This window comes from Populus euphratica, unplaced genomic scaffold, assembly GCF_000495115.2.
Source record: "Populus euphratica unplaced genomic scaffold, PopEup_1.0 scaffold116.1, whole genome shotgun sequence".
NCBI classification, from domain to species: Eukaryota; Viridiplantae; Streptophyta; class Magnoliopsida; order Malpighiales; family Salicaceae; genus Populus; species Populus euphratica.
Window position 1 is genome coordinate 314,430 of NW_011499995.1, and position 12,192 is coordinate 326,621.

The 12,192-nt window shown below is 29.8% G+C and overlaps 1 protein-coding gene across 1 annotated transcript; it reads right to left on the minus strand.

The window, feature by feature from the left end:
- Positions 1-256: 256 nt before the first annotated feature.
- Positions 257-9,092, minus strand: LOC105140593 (acyltransferase-like protein At3g26840, chloroplastic). The gene is made up of 14 exons (XM_011047475.1): positions 8,726-9,092; positions 6,321-6,372; positions 6,088-6,143; positions 5,826-5,984; positions 5,408-5,512; positions 4,390-4,496; positions 3,932-4,053; positions 3,414-3,522; positions 3,157-3,287; positions 2,469-2,841; positions 2,050-2,163; positions 1,475-1,560; positions 1,230-1,339; positions 257-825 (listed from the first exon to the last, which is right to left on the minus strand). The coding sequence occupies exons 1-14, from the start codon at positions 8,994-8,996 to the stop codon at positions 635-637; spliced, it is 1,986 nt and encodes a 661-aa protein (XP_011045777.1). The 5' UTR covers positions 8,997-9,092; the 3' UTR covers positions 257-634.
- Between the last annotated feature and the right edge of the window lie 3,100 nt (positions 9,093-12,192).

Genomic DNA, 12,192 nt, shown 5'->3' on the forward strand with positions numbered 1-12,192 from the left:
TTAAATGCTTTGTCAAAGTCACTGTTTTGTAGCGTCTGTCCACGCTTCCAAACACCTATAAACAGAGTTGTTCAAGAAGAAAAATCTATCAATCGAGAACTTGTTCCATTCCATGCATCGAAAAATAACATGCTTAGTGGTATGATAAAACTGAATTCGTACTTGAGCTCACCAATTTCACCACCCCAAGCTCAGCAGATGCAGCTTCATCAGGAGCTCACAGGGGAAGCATTTTCCCGTTTTGGGGATTGAAAGAGAGGTGGAGTTTCTAACTTTTCAATGCATAGGTAATGCGAACATTTTGACGTTGTAAATCCAAGCATCGTAAATGCTGCATAGTTTATAAATTTACATAAACTTCAGTGCAGAAAAAGTTTCTGCCAATAATCAAACACTTATCAGATACCTATGATCAATCTGAAGGGAATGAACTATAAGAATCATATGTAGCTTTGCTCGGCAAAGGCACCCAATAGGGAAATCGGAGTTTCTTACTTTTCTCCTTTATTAGAGAGTGAAACATTTGCCAATGCTGAGACTGTAGTTTACACCATTCTGTGAGGTTTAGTGCCTTTATGCCCAGGGAAGATTTTCAATTTCTTTGAAAATATGGGAGATGAGCAGGAATGAATGCTCAAATATCAAATGTTGGAACTTCAGCATCAAAGCCATGAGAGGCCTGGTAAGCTAACCGGGCCAATATATTCCTGTAAGGATCACTCTCTCTTTTCTCCTTCAGAAAAGCAATGCAGTTTTCCACCTCAGATTTGACATGTAAGTATAATTCATGAGCTTTTTCGCGGTCTCTTAATTCCTGCTTCCTCCCTTCAGCACAAAATTGAGAATTCAAGTCAGTACTCTACTGCCATTAAGAATATGTAAAAAAAAATATTGCAAAATTTCTACCACTGTTACTCAAATGCTGTTTTTAATTGAACATTCTTGGACAAGTTCATAAAACAGTTTTTGCAGCTTTCTTTATAATTTTAGGAATAAGGCACTTTCATTACTCGGAGCTGATCTTGAACTTCTTGAGAAATGCGGACATGAAGTAGCAACAATAGGTGCGGGTACTGTTTTAGACATGATATTGGCAAGGTGCAGAAGCATATATTTAGGCTGGCTAGAAAACCTTGGTGTATAGTGTTGGCACATGTTTTTTCTGCTACCTCCATGATTATTATTACTATGCAGAGAGTCAATGCTAACGAGTTGTCCGATGACCATACCTTCTGTTTCGATTGGTTTCCCAAAATAGTAATAGAACCTGCCTGGGAATTTTGGTACAATTCCTACATGGTGCGGATCTTGTTGTCCCACCTCACCATCCGCTTCAGTCCTATCAGCAAAACAATATGAAAGATCTAAACATTGAAGCAGTCAAGTAAAAGAAAAAAAATTTGGAGCCAAGAAGATAAACTCAATATGGGGAGATTTAATGGAAGGAAATCAAGGAAAACAAAGATTCAAATACCTCAAGCTCACAACCTCTTCTGATAATCCTTTTATGTAATCCCTAAGGAAAGGAATCTTCATTTGATCATCATAATCAAATACCACCTGAAAAAACATGAATACAAGCTATCAATTATTATGAGACTAGCCCAGCTTGATTTTAATTGACTGTAAGAGAATGTGTCTGATATGAGCCGAACACAAGGCTTAGTGTTAACATGGATACACCAGAAAAGAGATAGCAAGAAAAAGTTCATGCACAGAATTTCTGCAAGTGCACTCTAACTGATATTGAGAAATCTAGCCTTATACTACATTGTTATAAAACTTGTGAGTTATAAAAAAAAATTTGTGCTTTCTTTTTAATGTCTCCTTTGGGCTTCCCAAATAATAAGAAGTCAAACATGCTCTGATGACAAATGCACACAAAAATATACATGCCCTTAGGGTCAAGATTTTGAGTAAAGAGCATTCGCCACAGAGCAAGATATATTCCATTGGCAAGATAAAAATAAATAAATCATAATGTGGCGCATCTATATGCAAAAAAGTGATGTGAATCAATCAGATAGAAATGAAGTCCTTAAGACTTACTTCTCCAAAATCATCCTCTCCAACAACACCAAATGGCACAATTTTGGCTCCAAACCTAGATGCCATTCTGACAAACTCTGACTTTTCTGGCCAGAATAACTTGTATTCTTCACCCTGAATAGCATGAAGAGTCAATCATTTGCAGAGCTATTTCAATTTGTTTATATATGTTAAGTCCGTTTTCTCTTAGTGGCCAAATGGACCATTGCCACTTCATTATATTTTCGTATTCTTTGAAACAAATTAGTTCTCTTTTTATTCTTGGAAGGCAAGTAGAATAGTAGAAATATGTTATTTTACTCTTGTATAGTCTTGCGATTGTTAGATTCAAGATTCAAACTTAAAAGAACATAAAATTAAACTTAGTTTGAAATGTAAAACCGCCTATCTCAGTAAAATGCATCCATCAGAAGCATTACCTTCCGATGAAAGGCCTCCCGCATTCCTCCTGGGTATAATAGCGCATGAGCCTTTGAAGACATAAGTTTGTAGAAATTACTTCCTGAAACAGGAACTGCACCCATAGTTCTGACCACATCGAATTGTTGCAATGGAGGCATCATCCCCTCTTTCTTCAATTTCACGTACAGCATTGGATGTGTTATCCCTCTTACAAGAATATTTCTTTCCAACAAAAAGTTGGATATCAATGGGACCACTTCAAATCCCATTAGCATGTGATAACCAACATACAATACTGGTCCTTCTGAAGGAAGTCCAGCAAGGCCCCTCACAATCTTCCCATCTTGAAAATATGAGAGCATCACAGGACTTGTGGCCAGCATAAACAATCTAAAACATAGTAATAATTATGAGAAATTGTAGTAGAAGCAAACATAATTTCAGGACTCATTTAATGATGAGGACTAAAGCAAATTTCAGGATGGCTTTAACCATATACAAATCAATGTTGCATAATACATTGCACAAACCCTACCAAGAAATGATCTTCAAATTAATGCTTGAGAAGAAGTTGATATAAGCATATTATTTCCCATGCCCACTAATGTCAAGCCAACAATAGACTGATGAAGTTAGAGAAATTGTTTCCCTGTCCAACTGATAGAAAATATACCTTTTATATGTAAGACAGTAAAGTAGGGCTACCTGTTCGAATCATATAATTTTTTGAATTCAGGAGGGGTTGGTGGTATGTAATCTGATATGTAGTCAAGATGCTTTCCACGACGATAGCAACTAGCTCCTTTGATGATATTTGCCAAATCAACATCATGTTCCTGCCACAAATAGGTATAAATATTACAAAGTGTAATTACAAGGAAACTTGAAAGATAACATACTGAAACATGATATCTTTTCAGTGCATGGCCAAGGATAGATGAGGGTGGGAGAAATTATCTTACCAAGAAGAGGAAATGACCACTGTCGTTAAACTTGCGAATCTCACATTTTGGGAGTGCAACATAAAGCCTTTGACCTTCTTCTTCACTTGGAAGAAGCTGATCTCTTCCACTGAGGAAAGGCAAACAACAAATCAGACTCTAAGCAGCAAAGGTGCTAGTATGCAGGAAACACAACAAAAATAAATTTATGGAAGTTAGAACTCCAATTCTAGAAGCAAATGTATTTGGATTTTCCATCGATTTAAATTCAAATGATATGGAAATGACAATGCCTAGTTACTGTTTATGATGTCATAGTTTATATTATAAACTTCATAAAGGAGAATTTTTTATTGTTCTAATTGAAAATTTTATTGTTCATGGATTAGCTAAATAAAGATGCATTCAGTAGAGTTAAAGCTGGGTGCTAAATAATAATTCTCGTGCTTTTGTTGCTATTTAGCTATTTAAACAAGTTTGAAAAAGAGTTGAAACATTTCTACAACTGACATTTGATAAATTATGTATGAGAAACAGACCTAGAAAGGACAAGTGTTTGAGATTTCACAGCATGGAGGCGTGAATTGGCATATGCCGAAGCTGTTTTAAGCATCTGTAGCTTCCAAAGAAGGGTTTCTGTAGGTAATATATTAGCCAGAGCCTGCAACGGCTACGATCAGTTTCTTTCCACAAGAGTAACACCACATGAATTGGTGTAAGCACCAGCATAAGAAAAGTGAAGACAAGATGACACCATCATCTTACATAAACTTTTAGATGTCAGCTAGGCTATATATTTTGATTAATTTCTCTTTATGATCAGTTTGAAATATGGCCTGGCAATGCCATGTTCATAAATATTACAGGAGACACTTAAGAGTTGATGAGAAGTCAAGTGAAACCGGTCTTTTGTAGTTTCATTAAGATTGTACTATTGTTTTTCAAACAAGTGTAATTTATATCGATGGGGTTAGCATGTCCTAAAGTGAAATCTCACGTTGAGGTAAGATGACATTGCAACCAAATCTTGTGATAATCCTCCAATTGTTTGTTCTAGAGGAAATCCCTTCACTGCATTATCCATGGCCATCCTCAAAGAATCACCTAGAAGGATGGAACATAATTGCTGGTGTAAGCAGGATCAAATATTGTATACATGGAACTTTATTTTCCATGATTTATTGAGTTATCAATATTCAGATAATAACAAGCAAATGGGAAAAACAGAGAAAAATAAAAATCCACCAAAACTGCAAAACAAGACGGTAAACCACACTATAAAATCAAATTGAGCTTATTAAGCTTGATATTTAGCCCTGTATCTTTTTGTTGGATTCCATTGGGTGGTGAGCTATCCTAAACTGTAATCTCTGAGGTGGTTATTTTTTCTGTATCTCTAAAGGGTTGAAGAGAAAACCTATCCTTCATTCATCCTTCCTCCACATTTTCATTTACATCATCCAAACTAACCAGAAATTTGTTGGCACCGGCCTCTGAATTTTTTCAGTACCAGTAGAGAAGCATAATAATATAAAACTCTTCAGCTACACCTCCATGCCCAAGTTTCAGCTCACTTCCAAGTAAACCCTCTTTGATTTATGGATTTACATAACTGAGCACCTACTCTCAAGTTTCAATCAATAGAGGACCATGTAAATTGTTTTCCAATTTTCACGATGAAATCGGATAAGGATATTCCAGGAAGCCAGAGCTACTAAGGGTGGATTGCAAGGTTATTTTTAGGAAAATCGAAAGACCCCCCCAATAAATCAAAAGATTAACCAACAAAATCTTATAGAACTAATCAGAAACTTGTATTACAACTGACACCAAACATCAGTTTGTATGCAGAACAAAATATTGCATAAAGCGTTTACTTTTCAAATATTTTGGTATGGTCAATATTACCCCTTTTCTAAAAAATAAACAGGTTGTTTTACCTCTTAGCATAATCAAATATCTATTTGAAGCAACAAAAGATATCAGGAAATATAACTCTAGTGGACAAGGTGAACCTGTCATCAAGCTCAACATATAAGGAATGGTAAGCTGGTGCTGGAAGGGTAAGACTTCCAATAAGGGTATTAGAGGCTGCAGCTGTGACTTCTCAAAAGACGTTGCTGCAATAAAGCATCAAGCAAAAATCATATGTAACTGAGCAAGATGAACAACCTCTTCTAAATGCATATGCGATTATTGGACTAAATCTAAGCTTTTCTTCTCATGATTTAACAGAGAGCTCTGCTTTACATTAATTATCCAAAGTTAAAGATCCATTTTTATTATTCATCGGCATAAAAAAAATCCATTTATTTGTTCTGTCATGTAGGTCCTTGCTCATGTTGATTCTCTATTACCTCCTCCCATAGATATGGGGAAAGTACTGATTGTCTCAAATTTCATTAGATGATAGATAAGGTATCAATTTTTCACCTGGATTAGCCAAAACAAGTACAAGATCAACATCAGGGTTACGAGCTGCGACAGCCAGGGCAAGACATGCTCCAAGAGATTCTCCAGCAAGATATATAGGTCTATCAGGGAAACAGTAACTCTCTGATCTTACTGTCCTTTCAATAAGCTTCACTAGGCCTGAATCATGAGAATCCTGTTAAAAATTGCTTATACAAATACAAGAGCTCATCTCTATTACAAATAACACGTATCAAACAGGTTACAGGGTATAAAAAACTACCTAGAAAGGATGTTCTGTCCTTAACTGGAATATGCAAGCACCATATGTCGAAAATCCTAGTTTCAAGAAGAGAGAAAAATCATACATTAACCAGCATAGCCATTAACGTAAGGCAGAATATGTGGACAGGAAATGGAAAGTCATGTAATGATTATGTTGGTTTTGGATGATCCACAAAAAAACAAAAAAAAAAACTGATGTAATAGTGTCAAGGTATCTGAGGAAATACTTACTTCCCTAGAGTATTGTGCTGCTTGCTAAGTCCTAGTCCAATACCATCAATCCCTGCAAAATTCAGAATCTTTTACTTAACAGTTGAAAGTGTTTTTTTTGGAACCGCAACTGTAGAAGTTTGAACTGACTAATTTGAAAGGGAGAAATGAAAATCCAGTACAAACAGGCTGAAAACTTGAAAATGGAAGTGCCATCAACATTGCATAGACTTCACAGTCCTAAACTACAAGATTTTAAATTTAGATATAAAAAGTGAAATTTCAAAAAACAAAAATAAAAATGATTGAGGACTAATATACAATCCAAGGTCCAGCAAGCCTGATTAACTAAACTAGAGAAAAGAAAAAAAAGGTTTGCATCATTCAACAATCATTAAACCTTGTGTATTTTTGTAAACCAGAGTTAAGTCCATGTCCCCATTACTTTTTTGTTCTTTTTTTTTCACGACAATATGGGGTATCATCTAACCAGCTTGTCCATCAACATCAACTGAAACTAAATTCTCTTTTCAAATAATTTTAAAGATGCGGTGATTAAGAGAGAGAGAGAGAGAGAGAGGAAAGCTCTCTTACCGTAATGGAAAGGAAACTAAATCTTCTACAAGGATGGCAGTCGAATTTCTACTATATTTCTACCTTTTTCGTTTTAAGAAAACTAAAATATGAAGATTTAGGTATTCATATAATTATTCAAGTACCATCTACATGCAATACAAAATAAAATAAAATAAAATAGCGATATCGTCCACACACGTGATTTTAAATTAGATTTGACAATACATATACTCTATCTATTTACCTATTAGCTAAGGTAATTATCTAAAAAAACCCATCTATCAAGATCAATTTGAGCTGGCATCCGTTAGGTTTGAATTAAATTTACATTACTACCTTCCAATAATTACTTTTATTAATAAAAAGAAAGGTTAAATTGAATATCAACATTGAGAAATTGATGAGAAATTCTTAAAATTCTACTAATCCCTCTCCTTTTCATTATGAGAAAAAAATATTGAAATCTATTTTTAATTAAACATAATCATCATTAACCATTCAAATTCAAATTCAAATTAAACCAACAATCAATAAAAATAAATTATCTTTTTTTTTATTAAGAGTTGTAAAGAAATACTAGATTATTTACCCATGAATTTTCTTTTTAAGTTAAGAAATATTCAAATATTGATAATATGTTTTGAAAAAAATAAAAATTAAATTACGTTGATATAACCTAATCTATTTAGATTTAACTTATTAAACGTGAATCATGAAACCGTATGAATCTAATAGAAAGAAAATAAAATTAAAATAAAATAAATTATAAAGTTTAATTCTTAATTAATTTAATATTAAATAATAAAATTTAAAAATAAAATAAAAATCTGAGTCAACTAGATTTAACCTATCAAATCGTTGATTTAAGTAATGAAACTAAAATAATATAATAAAAATAAATCAAAATAAATTATAAAGTTTAATTGCCAATCAATCTAAATAATAAAGGATAAAATCAAAAAAATAATTATAAAAAAACTAAAAAATCCTAATCAAACTTATTTGATAAAAAATATGATTTAAATTATAAAATTAAAATAAAAAAAATATTTTCAATAAATCTAATAATCAAGATAAATTAAAAAAAAAAGAAAAAGAAAAAGAGAAGGGGAAGGGGAAGACATCTACTCAATTATTTCTCGTTGATTGTGGAATTAAGAGGATTAATAAAATAAATTATAAAGTTTAATTCTTAATTAATTTAATATTAAATAATAAAATTTAAAAATAAAATAAAAATCCGAGTCAACTAGATTTAACCTATCAAATCGTTGATTCAAGTAATGAAATTAAAATAATATAATAAAAAATAAATCAAAATAAATTATAAAGTTTAATTGCCAATTAATTTAAATAATAAAGGATAAAATCAAAAAAATAATTATAAAAAAACAAAAAAATCCTAATCAAGGTTATTTGATAAAAAATATGATTTAAATTATAAAATTAAAATAAAAAAAATATTTTCAATAAATCTAATAATCAAGATAAATTAAAAAAAAAAGAAAAAGAAAAAGAGAAGGGGAAGGGGAAGACATCTACTCAATTATTTCTCGTTGATTGTGGAATTAAGAGGATTTTTTTGGGCTTTTTCATCAATTTCTATTATTTAGAGGTAAATTCGAAGAATCATATTGTTTAGGATGAAAAATCAAGAATGTTTTTGGTTCAGGGAGGTGTTCGTTTTTGAAATAAGTACGGTTCAGGGGGCATTTTACGATTTGACGAAGTTGTTATTCTTATAAAAGGAAACTTTCCGCTTTCCAGTAAATTTGTAATCTACTTGTGTAAATAAATATTAGCTAATCTAATATAATAATCAAATAATAAATTGGCAAAAAAGGACTGACCAGGCAAAAATAGAAGAAGAGGAGAGTTATCCAACCGGGATCCACACTCCATCGGAGAGAACCACCGTGGCGGGCCGCCACCACCACCACCATCTGATTTAGCAATAAAATTCTTCGACTCCTCAAAATAATCCTCCAAGCTTTTTCTACTACTTCTCAACTCCATCTCAGTTTTCTCTAACTCCAGTGCATACAGATTCTTTTGCTTCTCTTTCATTCCTTCTCCTTCTTCACTCTCCTTCAACCTTCCATTGCTTACATGATTTCTCATTGTCGTTTCATTTCTCTCCGTTGTCGTTTCAGTTGATATCGCCTGCTCTGTTGAAACAGCCAAACGACGAGCCGTATTTGATACATGATTCAGTTATAATATTTATATCAAATTATTTTATTTAATGAAAACGTTTATATTTAACATTTTTATTTTTTAAAAATTCATAAAAAAATAGATTAAAGTTGGGGTTAATTTTTAATTTCGAGTTAAATTTTATGTTTTAGAAAGTTTTTTAAAATTATATATAAATTTATCATAATTTTTAAAATATTTTGAATAAAAAAATTTAAAAAATAAGTTTTAAAATTAAAAGAACCTTAAGTCTGATTTTTTTTACTATTAACTGAAATTTGAATAAAATAAATAATATATTATCTAATTTTTTTTAAAAAAATAAAAAAAAATAAAATAAAGGGGTGACATGACTTCCTTCCGGGTGCAATTAAAAATAAAATCATCCTATTATGCTGGTTGTAATAAAATGGTTGGTGGGTACCCAGATTCAATGATATCTATTTTTTTTTTTAATTTTGTTATTTCAACTAATATCTTTTTTTAAAATATTTATATTTACATTGATATCTTTTTTCTTTTTTATTTTATTTTAAAAATCTTTTTTAAATAATAATAATTTTTGGTTATTTATTTTCAGATGATATTTCTAATATGTATAGCTTTATATAATATTATTTTGTTATTTTATTTAATTATTTTAATATATTTGTTTATTATCTTTTGATTAAGTAAAAATATTTTAATAAATAAAAATTAATAAATATGATTTTGTAAATGTCCTATTTTACGAGATTAAATATTTTAATTTTTATTTATTTTTTAATTTTTCAAATTTTATTTTTAGATGTTGTTAATGATTATTTATTTATTTATTTATTAGTACATATGGTTCTTAGTTTATTTGATTAAATTTGTATATAAATTTTTTAATTTATTAGATTTTTAAATTATAAAAATACATAAAAAAAACTTACAGATATAATTTTTTATAAAAAAATAAAAATATTTAACCCAAAAGAAGATTAAAGGTGAGAAATTTAAAGTGTGTTACAGTTGTTATGATTATTCTTTTAGGCTTATAATAATAATAATAATAATTGGATGATTATTAAGTAAATAAATGAAAGAATTAGTAGCCTTATAATTTTTTTTTTCTCCCGAAGATAGAAAACTGAAATGAATAAAGCTTATTTATTTAGATATGAAGCCAACCAATTTATATATAGAATGAAATAAGCTTGTAGAAAAATGCCTAAAAAGTATTTGATAATAATTTTATATAAAAACTAAAGATATCTAAAATATAAAAACCATTTTTTACAAGAGAGATAGCTGCCACTCTTTTTTTTTCGTTGACAGGTCTGCTATCTTGATGTTTCAAACAAGAGATCTGATAATTGATTATCTAAAATATTCGTAAAACTTTTATAACAGTACAAAGACTCATGAATGAATTCTTATAATTTTTTTTAATTTTTTTTTGAGAGGTTGAATGAATTCTTATATTTGTTCTTAGTTTTAAGGATCGGATCTTGTGTCGTCTCCTTTTGGACTTTGCAAGCTTGTTCAACCACAAGAAATGCCAGGGAAGTGATTAATAGAACAATCCGTTTCTTTAATCATAAAAAATAAAGAAACTCAGAATGCAAGACCCATCCATGAGTGCTTTGATTTCACCGTAAATATGTATCTGGAATCATTGCTAAGTGATTTTGCAAAGGTAAGTTTTGAAGTGACGATAATTTTAATTTCTTACTAGTGAAAGTGATTTTTAGAACCTTCCATTCATGTGCCATCAAAATAATAATGGCATATGGAACCCAAGATTCATGAGTTCTTGATTCCACCGAGGAGTAGATTTTCCCCCCTTTTTCTCATTTTATTTCAATGGTTTTGATTAGTTTTATTAAATTCAGCTTAGTGTTCATGAGTAGATCCAAGATTTAAGTTAAGGGCTGGGTGGATCAACCTAGATTCACTTAATTAATTTAAAATAATATTATTTTTTTAATAGAAATCAAGTAATTTTCGGGGTTGATTGGGTTGACTAAGTCATATGTACATCTAAGAGTTTAACTCATGTATGATTTCACATTGAATAAACTTGGACTAGGTCCTTAATTAGTAGATCACAGAATTGACTATTTAGAATGGGTCGAATTTAATAATCTTGGTTTTTATTTAAAAATTAATAAATGTGGTATCTACTTATACATTTCATAACACGTAAAGGGTATTTCATATCATTTTTTTAATTATTTTTTTTATTTTTAAAAAATGATAATATGTTAGATTGTTTAGTATTGTAGTAGTTTCTGTTTTTTATTTAATAAAAAAAAAATTGGATAGTTAGTCAAATAGTTTTTGTTTTTTATATATAATTATGTTTCAAATGTTGATTTTATAGAAGCTAAAATAATATATTTTTTATTTATAAAAACCTAAGTTTTATTTATTTTACATATAAAAATTTATTTTTTATTAGTTTTAACTAAATATATATTTAATTTATTTTGCATAATTTTCTTTTCATTTTGTTTCTCAAAAAATAATGAATCAATGGATTGTCTTAGTTGAATACATAGGTTTTTTACATTGTATGCTAACAAGTGAGTTATTTTAGATCTTATTTGGCATTGTAATTCAACCATGTTTTTAAAATTTTATTTTTAATTTTTAATTAATTTTTTTATTATTTTTAAATTGTTTTGATGTGCTGATCTCAAAAATAAATTTAAAAAATAAAAAAAATATTATTTTAATATATTTCAAAATAAAAAAATACTATAAAAAATAAAAATACTAAATATATAGCATAATCAACTAGGCCGTTGCCAATACCTTGTCCTACATCACATAGATCAACTTTCGGGGCAGAAAGCTTCAAGCCTAAACCCTAAGTCCATCGCAATTATCTTACTTGACCTCAAATTATTTGATTTTAGCTTAACTAATTAGATAAATGGCAAGCAAAATATGTTAAGATAATATAAATATTTTTTTTAAAAAAAATATAATTTTTTGATTATTAACTTGAGATAAAAAAATAATAATTATTTTTTTTATTTAACATTAGCGAGTAAAGTTTTTGTGATTTAACAAAACTAGCCAATTTACTTAATATTATTAGAAGTTATATTTTTAATCCTTTGTATTTCTGAATTGGTTTATAGTCCTT